Source organism: Oryzias latipes, chromosome 19 (assembly GCF_053564925.1).
Source record: "Oryzias latipes strain Hd-rR chromosome 19, Olatipes_Hd-rR_3.1".
NCBI lineage: Eukaryota > Metazoa > Chordata > Actinopteri > Beloniformes > Adrianichthyidae > Oryzias > Oryzias latipes.
Genome location: NC_136255.1, coordinates 3,964,687 through 3,989,778, shown reverse-complemented (window position 1 = coordinate 3,989,778; position 25,092 = coordinate 3,964,687). Strand labels below are relative to the sequence as shown.

Below are 25,092 nucleotides of genomic sequence, written 5' to 3'. Positions count from 1 at the left end.
CCCACCAAAGAAAGGGTAACATACCCAGGGATTCCATAGCCAAAAACGAACTGGAGACAAGTTCTTTAAATTTCAGTCCTGTAAAAGAGAAACTAGAAAACGTTTTAACTTATGGCTTCAAAGAGACCCGAGCCTAAAAGGCAGAGTCTTGCTGTCAAAAGCAGAGGGAATCTCTCGACTCACTTACTCTGCATTATCTCTCTACGTGGACAATCAAACACTAAAATCTGTTGACCAAATTTTAATTAGCTTTATCTGGGCAAACCGTATACATTATGTTAAAAAAATTGTTTTAATGAATTCGTACCAGAATGGTGGACTAAACTTTCTTGATTTTACAACCCTAAATAACACATTTAAAATAAACTGGATCAAAGCCCTACTTCAATTTAGAATATATTTCCACATTTTATATTTTCAAATTTAGGGAACCTTAATTTTCTTCTCCTATGTCATTACAATGTTCAGCAAATACCAGCTAAACTATCGGCATTCCACAAACAAGCTCTTCTTGCATGGGCACTTCTATACAAACACAATTTCCCTCCATAACTTCTTTATTCGGAACAACAAAAATATATTATGCAAGAACAAATCTTTGCTTTTTCCACATTGGTTTGAGAAAAAAATCCTACTGGTGGGTCAACTTTTTGACACGAATGGGCATTTATTAAGGTATGCTGAATTCAATTCTAAATGCAATCTGGTTGTGACTCCTAAAGAATATGCCAATGGGTTTGATGCTGTTTCCAACGAAATATGTCAAATGTTTAAAACAACTGTTAAGAATGAACAAATGCCCTCTATGGATGCAACTGACACCACCACAGGAAAAATCTGTTTTACTCCTACCCACAAGAACAACAATAAAAAAAATATGTGTGTTGTTTCAATGTCATTTCTGTACCCTGTACTAAAAACTACTGGGGACGTTTTGTTCTAGACAGTTGTTGTTTCCCTTTCGGCTTTTCCCATCAGGGGTCGCCACAGCGAACAAGTCGCATGGAAAACTTGGCACTGTTTTACGCCGGATGCCCTTCCTGACGCAACCTTCTCAAAGCAACCGGGCTTGGGACCGGCACAGAGGTAGAGAAGGGAACAGGTAGCAGCCTGGATTCGAACCTGGGTTTCACGGATGGAAGGCGCCGCAAACCAGCACGAGCTAAACCGGCTCGTTTTGTTCTAGACAGTATTTGGAGAAAAGGCTGGAGTGTAACCGAAAAATTTACGATGAGTAATAAAATGAAAGAAGTTTCTTTTAAAATAATTCACAAAATTTACCCCACCAATAAAGTCATGCTAAGATACATCAAAACAGTTGACCCTTACTGTACTTTTTGCAAAACACAACCAGAAACAATTAACCATCTTTTTTGGAATTTTACTGAAATTACATTTTGTTTTTGAAAAAGTGTTTACAATTTATCAAAAAACATATCCACCCCAACTTCTCTCTGAAATTTGAATGCATAATTTTTTGACTTTCATAATAAAAACTTGGACTGAAATAAAAAAAAACTCATTATTAATCTAATTATTATATTTGGCAAATGTTTTATAAATGCAACTTTTCTTCATCTTCTATTTTTCCCCCCAAACAAATTGAAATGTATCTCAGTAGCATCTCTAAAACCCTTGATCAGAAAGCTATATGTTTGTATGAAAGTTGTAGAAACTTGAATGATTTTATGTAAAATGCATGTAATATGTATGCTCCTCTGGCATATTTGAAGTTTATTTTGTAAAATTTTGTTTTGTATTGGACTTCCGTTTTGTACAATAAAGTTTTTAAAAAAACTCACAAAGAAAAAAACTTTACACGGTCAATAATTGTTGCTCGGTTTTTAAAAGGTGATTGACAACTTTAGCATATTTTTCAGTGACTTGTCAAGATTTCTTTTTAATCATCGGAGGCGGAAGTCGATAAACGTGCACGCGACACCGCCGTGAACCGGAAGTAAACACGTTGGGCTGACCGGCATACACACGTGTTCAGGTATTCTTGTAGGAACAGAAGGTAAGGTTTGAGATCTTTTGAAAAACCCAAAACTGTCATCTTCATCTTTAGCTGCAGTTAGTTTAACAGCGTTTGTGTTCGGGGGTCCGTAGACCCAACACGCGCGTGCTCTGGCGGGAACGTGGTGGTGATGCCCCGAATAGGGTTGGAAAAGAACTCTTCGTGTAGTCTCAGTAGAAAGTCAACTTGATTTTTCACCATTCTTGCATTCATTAAACTACAATAAGCATCACTTAGTCCAGAGGCGGACGAACGCTTGACTCCCGGGCCACAAGGGTCTAAAACGTGACCGAAGGCCAAATCCTCCATGATACCGAAATCCTGCTAAAATTCTAGGAAATCAACTTGTTGTTTTTAATGTTTTTATTTCAAAACTGTATTTTTTTTCCATTTAGTGCCAATTGCACCAATGCTTCAGGAAAAACGCAAATTAGAGAAATGCTGCGTTCAGGTGGTGTTGGTAAAATGACTCTCAGACTCTGAAAAGACATGAACATAAAAAACTCCAAATCTTCCAACACCACATGAATGCAGAAGAGCTGTCTGCACCTAAACCAAGGTCAGTGTATGTGTAGTGCACCATCTATGGCAGGGGTCGGGAACCTAAGGCTCGCGAGCCATATATGGCTCTTTTGATGGTCACATGTGGCTCGCAGACAAATCTTTAATTCAAATTTTTTTTCTTCATTAGACCAGTCCTTCTCGTGCGCGATGCGATGGCAGAGGCGCGCAGTAGTAGCGGTGCTTAGAGAGAGAAATCTGCGCCAGCATTAGTATAAGTTTAAAATTGTCTATTAATTCACAGAGTTTGTACCAGCCGGAAACCTGTGAATTGCCGTGCCTAAAACTGCGCGCTCCCGTCTCTGAGAAAGAGCGCGCAGTTGCGGGGACGGGATGTGTGAGGGAGAAAGCAGAGGGTGGGGCTGAGGTGTTGTGGGGACAGGCAGCAGGTGAATCGCGCAGGGATTGTAAATAGGTAAAACCCACTGCCTGTCACTCACTGCAGCGTGTGAGTGTGTGTTTGTCTCCCCGTCTGCATGTGATCAGTCTTTCTCACATCTACAAAACATTCATACCAACCTAAGATCACGTTTAAAGTCTCAACGCCTGAACGAAGCAGAAACTCACCACGTAAACCAGACTAGACCATCAGCAAAACTACCACGAGAAATACTCATCATTTATTAGAAACAGCATAACAATGTTATTAAAAAGAATCCACAGACTTATTGTACTTTAAAAAGGTTGAAATTACATCAAATGCACACATTCACTTGTATTTTAGTTTTAAACATATTGTCGCGGACTGAGTTGGGTGGCTGTTGGGCCGCGTTAAAAGTTCTGGAGTTCATTGACCGCATCAAGCAGAGATCTGATTGGCTCTCAGTTCTGTCGCTCAGCCTGTTGTTAGGTAGTTTGGACCAATGGGGTTCAGCTATGGGCCGAATAAGGGAAATGGGAGGGGCTGCAGCGGGAGCAGGGGAATATAAAGTTGGGAGACGCGCTCTCGTCTCGGCGGGAGAGATTCAGGAGTTGCTGAATTAATTGTTCGGCGTTTGTCGCGGTCTGCAGTAACCCGAATAAAGAACCTTAAAAGAGGTTAAGTCTCCGTGCCTCAGTGTGGGAAAGGGACACTACATTATTGTATGGCTCTTTCGAAATTACATTTCAAAATATGTGGCGTTTATGGCTCTCTTGGCCAAAAAGGTTCCCGACCCCTGATCTATGGGGTCACAGTCACACCAAACAACAAAACATCAATTATCAATGTTATTTATACCAATTAGGCGGGCCAGATTGAATAGTTTGACGGGCGTACGCCCTGGCTGTAGTTTCCCCACCGCTTAATCTGTCGATCCGTCAGGGGAACCAGTGGAGTAAAATCATCTGCCTCGTCATGTTTAGGTTCTTTTTTTCTTTATTGCTTTTTTTTTTTAAGCGCAGAGTAATCTTTTGACAAGAACCAGACTGTCATTGTCCCCTGTGTGTGTGGTGTTTGGGTCCCCTTCAGATAATCAGAGATCATGACATCGCTGGCCCACCAGTTGAAGAGGCTCGCTCTGCCGCAGAGCGACCTAAACTTGCTCACTCACAGGGAGGTTGCATCGCTGCTGTTCGACCCCAAAGATGCCGCCGCCATGGACAGGAGCACCTTCTTTGCCCTGGGTGAGTGACAGCTGAGTCACTCTGTTGCTGAGACATGTGAGCGGTTCATGGACTTACTGGCGTGTTTTCCTGCTGTAGGTTGCACAGGGCTGGAGGAATTGTTGGGATTTGAACCTGCCTTCCTGGAGTTTCAGGACACTCTGTTCAGCCCCTCCTCTGTAACTTTGGAGCGCAGCGTCCAGTCCAGGGAGGTCAACAATAAGCTGGACTCTGGAATCTCACTCTTCCTCGCCCGCCTCTGCCCATATTTCCTCCTCAAACCAGCTCACAAGTGCATAGAGTGGCTGGTTCACCGGTACGCCGCCTCAAACGCACCACGACCTTTAATAGAGTACATCCTATCCTCAGAAGATTTAGTAAAAATACAACAGCCACACATGCAGTCAGGAGCTGCTCCACACGGCTAAGATGTCTAAAAGCAATGAGCTAACATCCCCTGAAGAGCAGAAGAATGTTTCTCATATTCAGAACCACATCAGCCTGAGGTCCTGCTCCAGCATGAGTCCGTGCCTAATGTGCTCGTTTGACATGTTGTACATTCACCACATGTTACCACATTAACCATGCAAACCTGAGCATGGATCTTGTAGTCCTCGATCCAGCAGGTGGCAGCATTCCCTCCTCAAATTACTTTACCAGCCACCATTAATTGAGAGGGTGTGTAGAAACAATCATGTGTTTTCTAGCGATCACAAGAGTCTTTTATCAACCACATTCCTACAACAAACTGGCTTTGGAAAAGTTTTACACTGAGTTTAAGTTTATTTAGGGGAAAACTGCTTTGTTTCTTATACAATAGCAACATTACCATATCAAGTTAGGTTTAGTAACTTATCTAAAAAGTTACAGTGGGGCAAAAAAAAAAAGTATTCAGTTAGCCACCAGTTGTGCACGTTCTCCCACTTAAAAAGAAGAGAGAGGCCTGTAGTTTTCATCATAGGTAAAAACCTCAACAATGAGAGACAAATGAGGAAAATATCCAGAACATCACATTGTCTGATTTTTAAAGAATTAATCTATATAAAGACACCTGTCAACAACCTCAAACAGTCACACTCCAAACTCCACTATGGCCAAAGATCTGTCTAAGGACACCAGAAACCACATTGTTGACCTGCTCCAGGCTGGAAGACTGAATCTGGAACAGTTAAGCAGCTCGGTGTGAAGAAATCACCAGTGGGAGCAATTATTAGGAAATGGAAGACATACAAGACCACTGATGATCTCCCTCCATCTGGAACTCCCTGCAATATCTCACCCCGTGGGGTCAGAATGATCACAAGAACGGTGAGCAGAAATCCCAGAACCCCACGGGGGACGTAGTGAACGACCTGCAGAGAGCTGGGACCAAAGGAACAAAGGCTACCATCAGTAGAAACACATTTTCTACTGATAGTAGAAATTTTTCTCATTTTGTCTCTCATAGTTGGGGTTTATCTAAAATTACAGGCCTCTCATCTTTTTAAGTGGGAGAACTTTCTCTGTTGGTGGCTGACTGGATACTTTTTTTGGCCCTCTGTTCATACACACCAGGCGTGTGACGCGTGTTCAAGAATGGGCTAAATGTGGGTTGTTGACTGCGCGTTAGGGAGGTGCTTCTCTGTTTTTCTGCTGTTTACCGGCGCCCCTTTATAAAGGACGCCAACCATTCTACCAAACCTGAGTCCCTGATTGGTCAAAGTTTGACTTAGTTTAACTTTCAACACGCGTTCAATGTCTGTGGGTTTCAGAGCAAAAGGCGAGCTGCAGAGGACGGCGTGAACGCAGCGTCACCGTTACTTTGTCTTATAATCGTACCTGAATACTTTCTGCTGTTCCTGAACTTAGCTTTAGTCCTAAATACAGATTTAAATACGATGCAGATTTCTGCTGTAGGTGTTCTAGACTTGTAATGTCAGTAATGACCATGATCTGCAGCTTCCACATCCAGCTGTATAACGCGGACAGCTTGCTGGCCTGCGCTCTTCCGTACCACGACACCAACATCTTCGTCAGAGTCCTGCAGCTCCTGAACATCAGGGAACCCACCAACCGCTGGAACTGGCTCCACTGTCTGCAGGTCCGGTTCTGGTTCTGGTTCTGACCCAATGTTTGTCATGGCTGAGGTCTCTCTTGGATCTGCAACTTTCCCATTTTTGTGGTTTTGTCTGCTTCAGAAACCAGGCGTACCCCTCTCCAGGGGGTCTCTGATCATGCACATCTGCACTGACCTGAGCTTCATGGACTTCATCTGCTCCATGGTGACTCGGTCCATCCAGGTAGCTAACACAGGAAGATCTTTGAGAGTGGGAGTCCGTCTGTGTTCTTTCTCATCCTTTTGTGTTTTTTGCGCAGGCCTTTTCGGGACACTCGGAGAGTTTCTCTCAGCTGCGAGTGATCTTCTCTTTCTATGCCTCCACCATCGTCTCCGCCCTGGCTGCCACGGACAGAGTGTCTGAGCACCTCATGGCCAAGCTGCTGCCCTACATCCAAACGGTAATGAACCCAATCAGGGCAGCTCCAAACCTGTTTACTCAGCGCTCCATCCATATCTGCACGAAACATTTCATCACAGAGCGGGACCAGTCTGCTCCCACATGAACCTACAGGGGTGAGGCTGATAAAAAGCCCAGAACTCACCAGAGGGCTGAAATATTTCAACAAAAAACAATATTGCCGGGCTGGCACAGTTAGCGCTCGTGCCTCACAGCCAGAAGGCCCGGTTCAAGTCCCCACTGGGGAACCAGAACCAGAACACCAATGGGGGACCAGAACCAGAATTTCCTTTCTGTGTGGAGTTTGCATGTTCTCCCCGTGCATGCGCGGGTTTTCTTCGGCTTCCACCCACCGTCCAGAAACATGCTTCATAGGTTCATTGGTTACTCTAAATTAGAACTGCACAATATGCCGCAACTTTATCGTTATCGCGACATTAACAGTGCAATATGCATACCGCAAAAGATGGCAAAAATTGCAATAAATGGTTACCTTAAATGTGCTAAAACAAACTCATGGCAGCTTGAAATATTGAACAAATGAAATAAATCCCTTCATGCATTTAACCAATCAGAAGGACCCGTTTACGTTGTTGATCAATCAGATGAGCCCTTTTATGTTTGATGTTTGCCTCCTACGTCGACGAGGGTCATTTGGAGTATAATTTTTAAACTGTTGCAGTAAATTGGAAATGATGTTTTTGTTTTTTTTGCTATTTGTTTATATACCGCAATTTATATCGTTATCGCAATTTTAATTACCAATATCGCATATCGCGAGTTTTCCTCATATCGTGCAGCCCTAAATTGTCCGTGAGTGTGTATGTGTGTGTTATTGACAGACTGGTGACCTGTCCAGGGTTTCCCTGCCTTCACCCAGGAGCAGCTGGGATAGGCTCCAGCAGCCCGTGACCCAAAAAAGGAAAAAAACGGGTTTAGACAATGAATGCACATTATTGCCACTATGAAGGTCTCCTTAAGCCTATATCATGGTGTAAACAATCAGACAATGTGCCCAATTCTGATTGGCTGGTAGATGTTGCTGTGTTTTGTTTGTGGGCTCCATAAAGAGGTGCTGTGGTCAAGAGGAGTTGAGTAGCGATCCATGTCTGATAAACAGAGTGGGTGGAGCCTCAGATTATTACAGGATATTTTTAAAAAGACGGACAACTGTTTTGTTCAGAACCTGAAGGTCCGGTCCTGCGAGAGTTTTCAAGTCTTGGTCCAGTAAAACACTTTCTGTGGCGCTTTAATTAGAAAGAAATCAAATCAGTCAGTCCAGGTCCCCTGAATGCCTTTGGGGCTGTCCAGAGAGAGCCGGCTGCAGTGCGGCACAAGCGATCTGTTGTTGCTCGATATTTTCAACACGTCATTTGTTGTAGGACGCAGATCGTCCTGCAAAACCACTGGTTATTGCAGGATCCCAAACGTTAGCCAAACAGTGCTGAGCACCCACCCAAAAAGGCTCCACTTCACACCAGAGACAGTAATGTGAGGATGAAATGAGCGCTTTCATTATCTCCATGTTGATATTTTGAGTAAACAGTGTTTCAAAGAAGTTGTAAAGCAACTCAATATTTGGAGCCAAGAAGTCTTCAAAGCTGGACAATGCTAAATGCATGCATGAGTTATGCTCTAGCTCTCCAAGCATACGGCCCACCCTGTAACTTTATCAGATAATTGTATATTATTGTTATTACTGGCCTGGCGACGCCTGACGCTGATGTTGTATCAACTACAGATCCCATGATGCAGAGCTTCAGCCGACCTCAGCTAGCCCTCACGATTCAGAAAAGGTTGATTCCGAAACCCTATTGGTGCATACATGTCGATGGTTTCCCTGGCTAGGATACCTGCAGTGGCTGTCAATAGTCCTTGTTCTTCTCATTTTAAGTTGAAACTCTGAAAAAGCACAATGTGCCTTAAAATGTGTTTCATCCTGAGATAAATCCACTGTTCCAGTGCAAAAGGTCCAGAGCTAGTCCAGATTGAGTCTCAGAGTCAAAGCAGTTTAGTGCTATGGCTGACACGTTCACATCTGGGACTACAATGTTCCATTTTGAACGGAGAAAGCTTTTTCTTTTACTTTATAAAGTCTGAAATTCTCAAAGAAAAGATCTGGCATTTAAAGCAGGAGACGGCCGGCCTCACTGCCGTATCTACTGCTAATTACCTGGATCAGGTGTGTTTAGCCAATAAAGAGCTTCAATGGCTGGATGGTTGGAAAACATGCTAGACACCCCCCCAAGGCCTGGATTCTGACACCCCTGGCTTAAAGCCTTCAAACCATGCTTTTTTCTTCTGAAGGACAGGACATCTACAGACAAAGTTCCAGCAGATGCAGGTTTCTGTCATGGGGGGTTGGATAGTTTGTGCCCCCTTCATGTTGGATCCATTGCGTCTCTTTAGGGTCTCAAGTCCACCCTGACGGATTACAAAGCGGCCACCTACATGGTCGTGTGCCAGCTGGCGGTGAAGGTGGTCATGGAGAGGGGAGTGGTCAACAGCCTCGCCGTCCACATTAGCAAGTCGCTGCTGAAAGAGCCCGCCCTCGCCAAAGAAGGGCTGGGCTGCCTGATTGTGCTGCTGCAGAGTCAGAAGGATGGCGCTGTTGGTCCCAGGTGGGTAAAGGCGTATTCTCAGTCTTCGTTGGTGGTGAAGGAGGCGTGGCATCATCTCACCTGTGTCCGTCCTCAGAGCCGTGGACCACCTCTGCTCCGTGCCGTCGTTGGCCTCCACGCTGCAGGTCATGGCGACGACTCACGATGTCAGTCCTCTGCTGCGGTACCTGCTGCCTCAGCTGATCAGCAGTGCGTTCAGCGCAGGTAAGACATAGAGGTTTGAATCCAGCGTCACACGTTTGAGCGCGGCTCCACCGCAGGCAGACGTGCCCATAGAGCCAAGGGGGCCTTGAGCATCTGCCCTTTTTGCCTCCTATTCAAATCTTTAATAATTATTTTGGTTTTTATTCTCTAGCATTAATAAATTCCTGTTAAAGAAGCATAAAAAAGCCACAGTATTCTATCGTTCCTATTTTCTTGTGATCGGGCGGCTCCACTCGGTCACGCAGCCGACAGAGAGAGAGAGGGAGCGAGCGAGCGACAGCAGGAGACATGGCAGTGCAGCAACTTGATCCTGCGAGTTCTGGTCGAACTGGTCGCCGTCCACGGGTTCAACGAGCTCAAAAATGGATCATTGTTCAGAAAAACGCTTTGTTGGTCAAAGTGTTGGACGTCGGAGCAGATCGTGTTGTGTAGAAAATACAAACTGAAAGAGCAGGTTCATTTCATAACAAGCTGGACCGCGTTTAAGGCCAGTTTAGAGTCTCCTCACTGAAGTTATTTATAGTCTATGGTCGGAAGTGAGCTACAGGTCAGACTCCAGGTTAAGACACAACGTTTGTTGTGAATTTGCTAGTAAGTAAGTAAATCTTTATTTATATAGCACTTTTCACAGACTCACAAATTGCTTCACAATGTTAAAACAATATAAAATCAGTAGCGATACCCAATAAAACACACACAGGCATAGAAGTAAGCAAACAAACAGGCAGAAGTGAACACAAGTAAAAGTCAGCTAAAAGCTCTCCTAAATAAAAACGTCTTAACTTGAGCTTTAAAACACTCGACTGAGTCAATCTGGCGCAGAGACGAGGAGGGGGGTCGTTCCAGAGTCGGGGAGCGACTGCCTGAAAGGCGACGTCTCCCCTAGTTTTAAAACGAGTCTTTGGAACACATAACAGATTTTTATCAGTGGACCTCAAAGAACGTGCAGGAGTGTAGGGAGTTCAAAGGTCAGAAATATAGATTAGGGTTTGTCCGTCTAAAAACTAAAAAAAAAAAATCTTAAAATCTATTCTAAATGTAACAGGAAGCCAATGTAGAGATAAAAGCAGAGGGGGGGCATGAGTGCGCTGATTGGTTCCAGTTGCAGCAGAGTTCTGGACCAGTTGGAGACGTTTGAGAGACTTTTTGTTAAAAGCATAGATGATCAGCTCAAGGTCAGATCTGGTTGACATTGGCTAGCATTGTTGCTACCATGTGGGCTAACTAGATTATAATGATGGGAGAAACTTTTGGTGATTTCAGGCCTCTGTAGACCATTGTTACCCAACGGCTGCTAAATGATTCTTCAAATGGGACAATGGGACATACATGATAAGACTCTGTTGGAGAGAGAAGTTTTCCAGTTTCCATCAAATCTAGTGGCTTTAGTAGCAATAAGAGTAAGAGACAACAAAAGACCGAGACAGAGGTCTACCTAGCAGTGGAGGACAGGATGAAAAGAGGCCCCAGGACTCCAGTGCAACAGTGGAGGTCTTTCTCTGAGCTAAATATGGAGACATTTCACTTAAAGACCCTAAAAGTCCGTGGTGTCTCTCTGACCCATTCTCCTCTCACCTGAAATGGACATAGATCACAATGATGAGCCATGTGACTAATATCTACAGGATCATGGCCCCCACAAGGATACTGCTCTAGGCTTCTTTTGAGGACGGACCGATTTCCATATTTATTTCCTTCAAATGTTTTGTTTTTGCACTTTTTTTTTTCTATTTCTTGTTTGTGACTTGAATGAGCAGTAACGTTTTTATTAACATTCTGTGTAAAGGACCAAATGTGGACCATAAATGTGAGCATGCTGCCATTTTCTGACTTTGAGCCCCCGCCACTTGCGTGCAGGTGAGGTGGAGGCTGGCCGGCTGCGTGTGCTGGAGTCTGTCCTGAAATCTGTCCCACTGAACAAAGACCTGGACCGGACTTTGGCTCGGTGAGACCTTCTGCATGACTGACCTCTGCTCTGTCTGCCAGTAGACACACGTGGCCTTTGAAGGCTTTAGCCCAGTCTAATGTTGAAGAGGTCCGTGTTATGAAGAGGCACCCATTACAGAGATGTACACATTACATGTATTTACATGCTACCAAGGCTTAAGTGTGACCAAGGCTTACATGTTACTAAGGCTTACATGTGACTAACGGTTTTCCATGACCTTTGGCCTTTTTGAATTGAACATAACTGTGATCCGGGCTAGGATTTCTGGGAAACTTGCAGACACATTGGCCGTTCTGATGTGTAATTGCCCAGAAACATTCAGGCAGCTGCCGTCTCGCCTGAATGTTTCTGCGGCAGATTCTGACTCTGTTCTGAAACGCCCGTCCTCCGTTCCTCCCCTGCAGGCTGTTGATAGACCAGTATCTGAGTCAGAGCCATGGCTGTGTTGACATGTCTGTCCTGGACCAGCTGCTGCTGCCTCTCATCAGGCTGTTTGAGAACAGGTACATGTACAGTTCCTTAACATGCCTTGATGATGCACACGTGTTGTTGAAAAGCTAGACTTGTGGGGGTCCTTTTTGTTACTGTAGGTACTCTGAGGCCCTGGACGCCGTCCTGGCTGCTCGCGTGTGCACTGTCAGCGATCCGGCTCAGAAGCAGCAGTTCAATCGACTGCTGTCTCTGTCCAGGAGCAGTGGGAAACACCAGGTAAGCTGCTCGTCACACGGGCTGAAGTCTGAGCTGAGGAGACAACAACAGCCTGTGTTTCTGTTGACAGATTCTGGGCGACTCGGACGTGTCACTGTTCCTCAGCCTGAGACACCCGGAACCCGTGGTCCGAAGGTCGGCGCTGGAACGTCTAAAGGACTTGGTGGCTACAGAACAGGTCAGCAGGAATGTCGCGGTTGTGTTTGCCTCGGACCTGAACTGTAGGGGGCTCATGAACAGGCGTGTCCTGTCAGCAGATGAGTCTAGATGAAGCCTTTCTGAAAGAGGCAGTCCTGGAGCGCCTGAAGGATGAGGCCGTGGAGGTGGTGGCTGCTGCCCTTACAGCGCTGCAGGTCAGGGGGCGGGGTTTGTGGCTCACATTCCTGATGAGCGGTGTGGTCATGAGTGTGCTGCTCTGTAGATGCTCTTGGCCAAGTTGGAGCCTGAGGACTGTGTATCATGTCTGCTGTCTCTGGTGCACAGAGCCGATGTGTCCGGGGATGAGAGCTGGTCAGTGAAGCTCACACCACGATGCTTTCAAAGACCTACAGTGTCTGCAGTGACGTTGTTCTGCCCCCTTCAGGCTGCCGGTGCTGACAGCTGCAGTACGGTTACTGTCTGACCCGCAGCTCCTGCAGAAAGACGATGGGCTTCCGGAGAGAATAGTTTGGGGGCTGCTGCCCTTCCTGGTCATCGTCTCGCCTCAGCTCGACCTCCCGAACGCCATTGCTCACTCCGATGTCCTCGCTCAGCACCCCCTCACGCACAACTGGGGTCAAGGTAACGGCTTTGAGTAGCTAGGATGTCCCCAACATTTGAAAACTGCTGCGTGTATTTCTTAATTCCACGTGTGTGGTAATCAAGGGACATTTTAGGCCAGAGGTGCATGGAGATGTGTGACGTGACGTGTTATTGTCTCCTCAGAACTTCACAAAATGGCAAAGAGGAGCCATGACCCCAACTTTGTGGGTGTGGCTAACGAGCGCCTTGCCTCTACACTGGCCAAAAACCTGACCGACATGGAGCTCTTTTCTAAACGAGATGCTGTGAGTTCTTGGGAGGGTGGGGTCATGAAAATCTGCAGACAGAATGAGGTTAAGGAAGTTAAAAGTTCAGCTGAGATCTGACCAAGCTGTAAAATAATCTACTGTGTCAGGTGTGTGCGCGTGTCTGTGTGTGGAAGCATGTGGTTTATTAAAAAACAGCCTCAGACGGACGTTGACAGCAGCCCCTCCCCACAGGATGTCCCTGTTCTTCCAAACAGTTCTGCTGATGTCAGTGTGTTTCTTTCAGCTTGACAAACTAGTCCTGGTTGTGGAGCAGCAGTTGGGCTCCAGCCTTAGGGCCAGGGCCTCCTTTGTGGTTCTGACTCGGACTCTGCTGCTCAGCCTGGACGGCCTGAGTGAGACCCAGCACCTTTTCACTGCCCAGAGAGTATACACGCTCCTGGAGGCCCCCCTGCTGGAAGTGACCAGAAGCGGTAACAACCCTGTGAGTCTGAGGCCTCAGCAGCTGTCCTGTGTGGTCTGGAGATGGTAACACCAGACTGGCTCTCATTCCCGTTCTATCACAGGAAGTGGAGCGTCCCGCTTCTGTCCCGCTGTCCTTCTCTGAAGCTGTGACTCTGTGCCTGAGTGGGTGTGGCCAGCAGGAGAAGGGGGCGGTTCTGGTGGCTCTACTGCGTGACTTCATCTGCTCTTTGAAACGTCTGGATGTTTCCCTCAGCGGTAACGGCCGTTGCATTTCCCCCGTTTGAACAGGTTCTGTACTTAGCTGCTCACAGACAGCTGTTCTTTAGATGAGCAGCACTTATGGACCGGTGTGAAGCCCTTTGTTCACTGGGAGAGCTTTAGTACTCAGGGCAGACTGGCAATTTTTAAACGCACCTTCGAGGACACCCATAGACCCTGAAGGATAAGACACATTGCTATCAAATACATAAGGGATAATTCCCAACAGGGTGTTCATTATCAGAAATGATCCAACAACGTGGAAGCTTGAACTGTCTGAAGGCTGATTCTGTGAATCCGTTGGTTTCTGATAATGAACACCTTGAAGGGCATTATCCTGCTTATACCATGGTCACCAACGAAAGAAATATGTATTTGATCAATTTTAATACTTAAATCTTTGTTTTTTTAGATTTAAATCACTTTTTCACAGAAGGCGGAACATTTGACACCTGGTACAGCATGTTGTCATGGTAACAGCTACGGAGTCTGAGCCGAACTCGACTGCAGCGGCAAAGGAAAGCTATAAAAATGCTGATGTCATGCTAGGTTAAATAATTTAATAATTAAATAATTTCAACTGGTGTCACTAGTGTGCCGTGGGAAATTACCAATTTTCACTGATCTAGAAACATTTCCCATCTCCAGAATTTCAGCTCTGTGTTCATCCAAACAGGTCCTGATAAAACACTGAGTAGTTAGGAATATAAAAGATTATAAAATCCTTTTTTGTCTGTGTTTATTTGATTCTATTAAAGACATTTTGATAAGAATGACGGTACCGCGATTTACCTGCAGCTTTAGCTCTGTTTTCTGAAAAGTCCCGCCCCTTTAACTGTCTCCACCAATCATTCTTGGAGGCTTAATCACATGTCATCAGTCTGACCAATCAGAAGTGGCTAAAGTCTTCACTTCCTTGTTCTGATTCTGCTCATGAAGTCTCTCAGTTCCAACAAAAATACCAGCTAAAGCTCGTCTTTAGCGGTGTAGCTTTCCACAGAATCCGGTGTCAGACCGTGGAACAAGTGAACAAAACAAAGAAGCTCAGACAAACGAGTCTGTCTCCCATGATGCATTGTGTTAAAGTGACAGCATCTCAGCGCTACAGTGAGTCTTCCCTGTTAAACGAATTGAAACCTCAACAAATACACATCAAACAGTTTTTAAATCTTCTAACTTAACTTTTATTACATCTTTTAGAAAAAACAGCTGCAGTTTCCAGCTTTTTCTGCCACAATTATCACAAAAATGCATGTGAGATTGAGGAGGGAATGTAGATCAATACAGACTATGAGTTTCTCCTTTTTTAATTTTTGGATGCTGGTTTACTGCGGGATTTTTGTCAAGGAGAAAGTGTGCCTGGAAGCACTGAGGCGCACTGTAACAAGAGCTGTCACCTGTCTGCAGGTGAAGGCTGGTGGAATCCGGAAAAGCTAGATGCAAACACCTGCTGCTACTTGGGTCTGATATGCCGCCTCTTCAGCATCATCATCAGTGGGGCTGCTGAGGGGCAAAGAGCCGACTCCTTCAGAGAGCTGATGAAGCTGCTCATCCAGGTGAGTCCCAACAGCACCTGGTTTACCGCTAACTGACCGTGTGTACATGCACACGTGGACAAAACTGTTGGTACCCCTCGGTAAATGAAAGACTAAAGAATAACTCAAATCTGATTAATAATAACAATTTGATCAAATTGAACCAATGAAAGTCAGAGATTGCTTTTCCACCATGCTTCAACAGAATTCTTTACAAAAACAAAATCAGGAAACCAGTCTGGACAAAAATGATGGTACCCCTAGAAGAGACGTGTCTTTTCTAATCCAAGATGTGTCCACTAAGAATCATATGTGTCTACGATCTTGTAACCAGTCCGGGCGCCTATATAAAGGGCTACAAAGGGGGCGGGGAGAACAGGAAGCTGGTCTCTGACGTTACCCAGTGGTGCGAGAAGAAGCGGCTGATGATCAGATCAAGAAAACTAAAGAACTGCTTTTGGACTTTAGCCTCCATGTTCCCAACCTGCTCAGTCTGTTTCGAGGTGGGGGGGTTGCTGGAGCTTACCTTCAGGCTCCAGCCTGGAGCTGCCATTGGTCAAAGTCAGCGGTGCGTCGCAGGGCATTCCTGTAGGTCCTAAAGAGATGGTGTTTGTGTCTGACAGCTACTCTGTTAGCTGCTGGGTTTTCTCAGAGGACTTGCATCTCAGGCTGCAGGCTGTTTTTTTTCCCGCTAAGCAACTACTCCTCCACGAAGAGCCAGCGTTCAGCAGAGCTTTTCCTGCATCCTTCAGGTCCACCTTGGAGAACCGGACATTCTCTTCAGGTTCCTGTCCATGCTGTGGGGGTACGATAGGAACCATGGAGACCAGCTGGATGTGAAGGTGGGGTCAGTCCTGCAGATCCAGGCTCTCTACATGGGTGGAGTTCTGCTCAGCACACAACCACCAGCAGTGCTGGAGGAGTTAACGAATGCAGACTCTCCTGGTGAGGAAGACGTCAGACGTTTGAGGTTTACGTCTGTTGGAAGCCCTCAGTCCATCCTCATCACCTTCTCTTTGTGTGTTTGGGGGCAGTGGTTCCCTCGTTGTTGTGTTGTCTCACCTCTCCTGTCCGTGAAGTCCGGAGGTCAGCCCTTGGCGCTCTACAGAGCCTATCAGAAGCCAACAACTCTCCATTCCAGCCAATCACAGCGAGGCTCCTGAAGACCTCGGAAGAGATCCTGGCCGATGCCTCCTACCTAAGCACGGTGAGCCCTCCTCATGTCAGACCAGGTCTGGACTAGTGTGAAGTGTTTTTGAGCAGCAGTATGAAGCTGGACTAGACTGTTGTGTCCTCCTGTTGACCTGCAGGCTCTTGGCGTTCTCCACAAAGAGTGTTTGTCTGGCAGAGCTGAGCTGCAAGGGTTGGAGTCATCCCTGCAGCATCTCCTGCGGAGCATCCAGACACCCGGCTGTCCGTCGTACACCGCCTCTGCACTCCTGCGAGCGCTGAGCCTCACCAATGGACAGGTGACATGGGACGTGGTTGGGGCATTCTGAAGCTCTGGTGGACAGATGGTGGTCAGTTGGAAGAAGCCAGTTCTACCTGACCTCCCTCTGTTTGACTTATTCCTCTCCCAGTCCATCCTGTCCGGCCTGCTTCCCGTTCTGGACCGGCTCCTGCTGCAGACCGAACAGGACAGCTCCTACCTACTGCAGGCGGAGACCCAGCTGCTGCAGCTGATCCTGAGGAAGTACAACCCGGAGTCTGCACCACTGTTGGCTCGCGATCCGAAAAGCCTGGACTTGTTTACCAAAGCTCTGAGGCTCCCTAGCTGCCAGATCCCGGCTCTGGAGCAGGTGGGATGAGTGAAGGTTTGGGTCTGCTCTCTGTTTCTTGTTCCCCTGTTTTCATTCCGTCTGTCTGCAGATCAGCAAGCACTTCTTCTCGGCACTGGCAGACGAGGGGGTGCAGCAGAAGCTGCTGTCCGAGATGTTCAACCTGCTTCTGGAGAGCTGCAGTCCAGCGGTGATGAGCAGCATCAGCGGCGCCTTCAAAGCGGTGAGGACACACCTGGCCCCACCCCCCAGACGTCAAACCAAGCAGTTCCCTCAGTTTGTCGCAGTAGTCAGTGATGTTTGTAACCTCCCATTAGATTCAAAATGTACCACGTGAGGTCAAAAGTCTGCTGTTGTTCACCTTTCATGCGTGTCCCTTCCGGGGTCGCCGCAGCCAATCAGCTTTCACTGATTCAGGTGGTCTGGCAGAGATGCCCTTCCAGACAACCCCGAGTTTATCCGGGCTGGGGACCGGCACAGGGGGACCACGACTAAGGCCCCCTCATGACTGCATAGTCTCGCCCAAGGACCCACAGTCGATGAAGCTGGCAAATTGGGGGCCTTGTGCTTAACCAACGTTTTGTTAAATGTTTTTGGACATTTCAGTTATGAAACCTTTATCTTTCTTGCAGATTTCCGTAGATGCTCAGCTCTTGGCCAATGAGCTTGCTCCCCCAGAGAAGCCCAGAGTGGGCGTCACAGTCCAGCAAACCCGACGAACCAAAACCTCCCAAAGGTACTGACACTTCTCTTCCATTCATCACATGTGACCAGAGTCACAGCACCACAGATCCTTTTTTTTCCAATGCCATTTTTTACCCACAAGGCTCCAGTCATCACCCTTTTTACGGCTTAGGATGTCACACTTCAAGTACCGTATTTTCAAGAACACTGGGTTATAGGGCGCACTGGGTTATAGGGCGCACTGGGTTATAGGGCGGGGTCTCAGTTACGGGTGATTTTTCTGTATTTGACACATACAAGTGAGGTACCGGATTTTGGGGCGCAGGCACGTTAACATATACCAGTAAAACATGCATGCTAGTGTGTTTTAAAAAAGGCAAAACTGAGTTGGTAGTGATTTATCATTTATTTTTTCAGTCATCAATCAGCCTCCAAAAATCTATTTAAGTCCTCATCTTCTGTATCTGAAATGAACAGCTGGGCTACATTTCTATCAAACCTGCCAGCTTCCCCTTCGTCAGAGTTCGTCTGGTTGGCGTGCGGCTCCTCATGAATGACGCCGGCTTTTGTGAAAGCTCCAAGAACAGTAGAAGCAGACACGTTAGCCCAAGCATCTACAATTCACCCCCTCCCAGTCTTAATAAAAGTGTGTTCGGCATCCGTCATCCATCGCTCCCACGCCGTTCGCACCCTTACTTTGAACGGCCTGTTCACAATCTTTTCACTGCAGTAGGAGCGGAAGACGGGCAGCTTCCGCTGGAAGTTGCTGCGCCACCGTATTCGTCGCCCGGGTTAGGGTTAGAAAAAAAAGATGGTTTCATAAAAGGAAAGCATGACGGATGTTTATGAAAATGTTCCTTTTCATTTCCTCTGCAAGCGTTCCTGCCTTCAGTGGAACGGTGGCTGTAGAGACGCTTCTCCCAGCTGTTCTCTGATCATCCATCGCTCCAGTCCGTCTTCCAACTCGGGCCACTACGCCTCGTTTCCACGGAAACTCTGCTGCGTCTTCTTGACTTGTCGCAGTTCGTTTTCCAGCTTCCTCCACTTGTGAACCATGGATTCATTAATCTTGAATTCTCTGCAGCTGCTCCCATGTTCCTCAGTGTAGCTGATAGCATGAACGTGTCTCTTTGCATTTTTAGGGTTTCCAAAAATGATGTTGTGCATTATGCCTGCACTTTAGTACTATTGGGGGGGGGGGGGTCTTCTTTCACTTCCTCACTTCCCTCCTTACCTTCTTCATGCTGTCCTCTCCTACGTCCTCTTTACCAAAGTCACGCAACAACACATCAGGCGCACAATATTTACGACTTTTAAGTGCGCCTTATGGTCGTGAAAACACGGTACGTGTCTGCATAGGCACAGACTCTGTGCTCCTGTGTGCCTGAAGGCTTAAAGTGTGTTTTTGTGGTCAGAAAAGCCCAGGACAACACTTCTGAGGGGCATGAAGAGGGCACTGTGTCGTGGCAAAAGGTGACCCTCATCCTGGAGCTGCTGCAACATAAGAAGAAGCTGAAGAGAGCCCAGATGTTGGTGCCGGTTCTGTTCTCTCTGCTGTCCAGGTATCTTCACAGCAGTTCACCGTCTCCGCCTGTTTGGCAGAAACTGACCTAAGTTTTCTTTTTCTCTCAGGAGTTTGGAGCCCCAAGCAGGTAACCACGGCAACATGGAGTATACCAAGCAGCTGCTCCTCAGTTGCCTGCTTAACATCTGCCTAAAGATGGTGCCGCAGTCCGCAGGTGAGTCCCCTGGTGAGTCTGCAGGTGAGTCGGTGAACGAGGCACCGCAGTGACACGGTCCACTTCTCTGCACAGTCACGCTGGATGAAGAGAAGTTCAGCGTGGAACTGGTGGTCCAGTGCATCCGGGCGTCAGAGATGCCCCAGACTCACCATCAGGCCCTGCTGCTGCTCGGCGCCATCGCCCCCATCTTCCCTGTGAGGCTCCTCCGCTTTGATCTGCAAATGGCTGGAAGGTGTGGGGAGACTGACAGCCTTCCTCCTTTGTCTGCCCCCCCCCCAGGAGAAGGTCCTGCACAACATCATGCCGATCTTCACCTTCATGGGGGCCAGTGTGATGCGCCTGGACGACGCCTACAGCTTCTGCGTCATCGACAAAACGGTGCAGATGGTGATTCCAGCGCTCATCCAGGTGAGGCCTGCAGAGAGACGGTCCCTGCCTCTACCAGAACCGCCTCATTCATGTCTTTGTGTCTGTACTTCAGGCGTACAGGCTTCCTGATGGCTCCTCCTCCTCCCACGTGGTCGGCGTGGTGACAAAGGTCATGCACGTGTTTGTGGACGCCTTGCCTCATGTTCCTGAGCACCGGCGGCTGCCAATTCTCACCCAGCTGGTGACCACGCTGGGCCCCACCCACTTCTTGTGGGTGCTGCTGCTTCTGCTGTTGAAGCTGCACGCCACACAAAGTGCGGCCATGCAGGCCACGCCCACCGCCAGTGAGAGAGTGAGTGTAAAGCACGGGCCTCGCAGTGTCTGGGTTAGGGTTACCGACACGCTTTCCTTCCAGGATGCGGCCCTGGAGCGAGATGTGGACTTCTGGATTTCGATGTGCTGTCAGTTTAAAGTTGGCGACCAGCTGACCTCACTCATCCACACCCTGAAGTTCCTGCTGCAGCTGCCCGACGACAAGAACGACGGTGAGACTTGACCGTTTTGATAGAAAGAGCAGCGTCTCGGACCGGCCATCTTCATCTGGGCTGTTTCTCGAATACAGCGGCGCCGAAGAGAGCAGCTGTTCATAGAGGAGCCAAAAAGGAGGCAGAAAAGGAGGAGAAGGTGGAGGAGCTGATCTTCAACGTGGAGGCTCACAGCAGCAAGGAGCTCCGTCACTTCAAGTTCCTGTCGGTCTCCTTCATGGCTCAGCTGCTCGGCTCCAGCAGCTTCATTCAGAAGGTCGGAGAGGAAAATGTCAGCAGGTGTGGAGGTGTTTGAGACTTTGTTCTGGAAGATGCTGCTGTGTGTGTCCAGGTGGCCGAGCACACAGATGAAGGGGAAGACGACAGCCAGCCACCTCTGCAGCAGCTGCAGCAGCAGTGAGTCCTGAGGGCGGGGCAGCGGAACCGCGAGTGTGACCCAAACGTTCTGACCCTCCATGTGTCTGTGTCTGTGTGTGTTTGTGTGTGCGTAGGCTCCTGGAGCAGAACTTGTGTTACATCCACAGTGTGGCTCGTTGTGTTGAGGACAACGCTGATAAACACACTGCCAAATTCTGGAGAGTTCTTCTGAACAAAGCATACGAGGTTCTGGATAAGGTACGTTCCAGAACATAATCATGGCTGCTGCTGCTGACAGACACACAGAAACGTCAGACGATGAAGGGCAGGCAGAAAACTGCGGGACGTTTTTTTCCCACCAAGCTTTGTTTTGCATTCTGTCCAGGTGAATGCGCTGCTGCCCACAGACACCTTCATCACAGTGATGCGGGGGCTGATGGGTAATCAGCTGGCGTCTGTGAGGAGGAAGGCCATGGAGCTGCTGAACAACAAGCTGCAGACGCAGACGCAGTGGGACGAGACGCAGGTGAGCAGGTTATGTGATCTTCTGTTGGAGTTCGTTTAGTGGGAAAGCTTTTACTTTCTGAGGTTGATGAAGGTGATCAGCTTTAGTTTGAAGCTTTTGAGCGGCTAAGAAATATGAAAATGAGATAATAACAAGGGTTCTCTTCACCAAAACCTTTGATTAAGAATACACCTACTGAATGTAAAAACGCCTGATTGACTTAAACCTTCTAGCATTTTCAGAAGTTGTAGGCGGCTGTGTTCAGCAGGCCTCTCCGTGGCGCCATTGTGTCAATCATTTTCCGGACTCAGCCTCATGCCACGACTTCCCCAGGTGACCGTTCTGCTGGAGCTGATCAGTGACCTGTTGAGCGTTGTGGGTAAAGGTCAAGGGTCGAAGGACGAGCAGGCGGAGCAGACCATTAACCGGCAGACTGCGCTCTACAGCCTGAAGCTGCTCTGCCACCGCATCGGCCCCCACCACCAGGAGGCTTTCGTGCCCGTCCTGCTGCGTGCGCTGGAGGTCACCTCAGCGGCCCACGAGGAGAAGAACGTGACCGCCAGCGCTCTCCTTTGCATCGCGGAGGTGGTCAGCGTTCTGAAGGCTCTCGCCATTCCACAGCTGCCCAGGTTCGTGTCTGCCAGGTGTCTGTTGTGGCCCCGCCCACCTGCAGGTCAGCACCAACCCCTTGTGTGTGCTGCAGGCTGATGCCCGCCGTGCTGCAGGTGCTCGCTGACAGGAAAGAGCTCCTGACCAATGAGACGTACCTGCTGAGCGGTGTCGCTGCTCTTCAGCGCGTTATTGACACTCTGCCACACTTCATCAGCCCCTATCTGCAAGACTCCACCTCACAGGTAACTCACCTGAACCCCGGCAGTGCGGGTTACCTGTCCTCAGCCAGATGAGCTGGTCTTTCTTTCCTGCAGGTGTGTCGACTCACGCGCATGGTGGAGACCTCCCCTTCCTCCTCATCCTCCTCCTCCAATCAGCTCCGCATTCGACTGGCTGCACTGAGGAACACTCTAGCCACCAAACTGCCCTCCAGGGTTCTTCTGCCCACGCTCTCCAAGTGCTACAGCAGCCTGCTGGACAGCAGGAAGGTGAGTTTCCTTCATCTTTTCTCCCAGCTGAGCATCAGCTGACAACGCCGCCGCTCACACTCTCAGCCTCTGTGCCCCCACAGGATCAGCTGGGGGTGCTGATGAGCATCATGAAGGACCACATCAGCCAAATGGAGACGGAGCAGCTCAGCTTCCACCAATCAGAGCTCACCGCCTTCTTCCTCACCGCGCTGGACTTCCGCGCCGGACACTGCCAGGTGAGTCCTGTTCTTAGAGGTTCTGGTTTGAGTCCAAACATCCCTGCTGCATCTGCCCGTCTCCCTCAGGACGACCTTCAAAAAGCATCGGAGGTGGAGGGCGGAGTCATCGAATGTCTGATGACCATGGTGATGAAGCTGTCTGAGTTTACGTTCAGGCCCCTCTTCTTTAAGGTGACGTCATCACGACTCCAAAAACGTCTGTTTGCATCTCTGTTGGTTTTTGTGTATTGTTGCATATGTATTTGTGTGTTTGCATGTTTTTTTTTCTGATTGTGTTGGTTACTTGTTGCCACAGTTTCCTGTTTGTTTGGGTTTTTTTTTTTGTATTAGTGTTATTCGTGTGTGTTTTCCTGTGTTTACTGACATGTTGTTGTTGTTTTTGGGCAGCTGTGTGACTGGAGTACAGCGGGCGGTCCAGAGCGGCGGTTGACCTTTTTCCGGCTGTGTGACGTCATGGCTTGCCGCCTGAAGCGCCTTTTTGTGCTGTTTGCCCCTCAGCTGGTCAAACCTTTAGCCGACGTTCTGCGACAAACGAGCGGCTCAGGTATCTGTGTTTCTACGACCAGACTGAACTTTAGCTTAAAGGCTGCGTTACCTTAAACATTTAGAGAATTTCCTGTTCCATCTCACGGTTTCTAATCCTTTGAATTGTGGTATTTTGTGATCTGGCAGCGTTTCCTGTGGGTTTTTATTTTATTTTTTAATTTATTTTTTTCATTGAACACAATACAAAGCAAGACCAGAACATTTACATAAAATTCACAATATATGGCTGATACAAGAAAGAATAACTCAATTTGAAAGGAAGCAAAAAAGAAAAATCTTATCAGCATGCATACATGAGCCTGTCCATATTCATAATCATAGAGAAATTAGGGAAAAGGATAAAATAAGGAAACAACAATTTCAGAGTTGGATAGTGGTACAAAATGCAGGGGGATACAACAGATAAATAAGTTGTCTCAGACATCGGGAATATCACTCAGGGTGTCATAAATTGTTATGGCTTTAGGTGAGTCGATTAACTTTATGGATTTTAAGTATAAATTGACCTCATTGTTAAAGAAGGTAAAGCTGGGATGACATTTCTGTAACCTATTTTTGTGTATAAAAAAGTAACACATAAACATAACACAGTATTGATACATACATTATTTACATTGTTGTGTAGTGACAGGCCAAAGATTATGACTTCTTTTGAAAAGAGGTCCATAATGAATGGAAATTTATTTAGTAACCATTTGTAAACATCCAACCAGAACCTTTGTACAACATCACACAGGATAAATATGTGGTCGATGTCTTCAACAGCAGTTTGGCAGAAGGAACAGCTGTTGTCATCAATGTTGAAACATATCACTTCCTGTGGGGTTAGCATGACTTCCTGTGGGGTTAGCAGCACTTCCTGTGGGGTTAGCAGCACTTCCTGTGGGGTTAGCAGCACTTCCTGTGGGGTTAGCAGCACTTCCTGTGGGGTACCTCTCTGTTGGTCTCGCGTCGTCTCATGCAGGTGTTTGTTCCCCTGCAGACGACTTGCCCTTCCAGAGCTTGGAAAAGAACTGCCTGCTGCTCCAGCTGGACCTGGACTGTCTCCAGAAGATCTTCCTGTACGACTCCAGGTGTTTCCTGAACCGGGAGCGGGCCGACGCCCTGCTGAGCCCACTAGTGGATCAGGTGAGGCCCCTGCAGCCATCAGACCGGTGTCGAGGCTCTGAACGCGCGTTCACGTTTCTTTGTGTGTAGCTGGAGAACCACCTGGGGGGTGAGCAGGTCTACCAGCAGAGGGTGACCCAGCACCTGCTGCCCTGCCTGGGGCAGTTCTCAGTGGCGCTGGCTGACGACTCTCTGTGGAAGACCCTGAACTACCAGGTCCTCCTGAAGACCAGACACAGTGACTCTAAGGTGAGGCCCCCCACTCTGCAGGTGACTGCAGCTGAAACTCTTCAGCATGAGAGCCCCCCCCCCCCCCCCCCCCCCCTCTTACAATTAAATGATTTTGTATACCCCCCTCTTCCTCCTCAGGTGCGTTTCTCCTCCCTCCTCATGCTCATGGAGCTGGCATCCAGACTGAAGGAGAACTACGTGGTCCTCCTGCCGGAGACCATCCCATTCCTGGCTGAGCTCATGGAGGGTGAGTACACACGGCTCCACTTCACATTTGGTTTGCAGAGGTTAGAGGTCAGAGGTTGAAGGTGTGTCTGACAGACACAGTTGTGTGTTGTGCAGATGAATGTGAGGAGGTGCAGCAGCAGGTCCAGAGAGTCGTTCAGGAGATGGAGAAGATCCTGGGACAGCCGCTGCAGAGCTACTTTTAATCCACAGCTTTGCACCACAAACTGCATATGAACGCACAACTTCTGATTGTGAGCTAATAAAGTTACCGCCACA

General features: G+C 47.8%; 1 protein-coding gene across 1 annotated transcript; it reads left to right on the top strand.

Annotated features, from left to right (window-relative positions):
* Positions 1 to 1,881: 1,881 nt before the first annotated feature.
* Positions 1,882 to 25,092, top strand: heatr1 (HEAT repeat containing 1). The gene is made up of 45 exons (XM_023949567.2): positions 1,882 to 2,017; positions 4,029 to 4,183; positions 4,262 to 4,478; positions 6,101 to 6,242; positions 6,340 to 6,441; positions 6,518 to 6,658; positions 9,067 to 9,278; positions 9,355 to 9,482; positions 11,340 to 11,427; positions 11,835 to 11,933; positions 12,021 to 12,138; positions 12,209 to 12,316; positions 12,396 to 12,491; positions 12,560 to 12,648; positions 12,722 to 12,918; positions 13,063 to 13,184; positions 13,432 to 13,629; positions 13,712 to 13,865; positions 15,276 to 15,424; positions 16,156 to 16,348; positions 16,438 to 16,610; positions 16,714 to 16,872; positions 16,984 to 17,202; positions 17,273 to 17,404; positions 17,814 to 17,917; positions 19,281 to 19,427; positions 19,498 to 19,604; positions 19,680 to 19,801; positions 19,887 to 20,015; positions 20,089 to 20,328; positions 20,392 to 20,521; positions 20,599 to 20,777; positions 20,853 to 20,917; positions 21,013 to 21,136; positions 21,264 to 21,404; positions 21,717 to 22,012; positions 22,087 to 22,237; positions 22,310 to 22,483; positions 22,567 to 22,701; positions 22,771 to 22,875; positions 23,092 to 23,248; positions 24,233 to 24,378; positions 24,448 to 24,606; positions 24,727 to 24,835; positions 24,931 to 25,092. Exons 2-45 carry the CDS (start codon positions 4,042 to 4,044, stop codon positions 25,017 to 25,019), a joined length of 6,387 nt encoding a protein of 2,128 aa, XP_023805335.1. The 5' UTR covers positions 1,882 to 2,017; positions 4,029 to 4,041; the 3' UTR covers positions 25,020 to 25,092.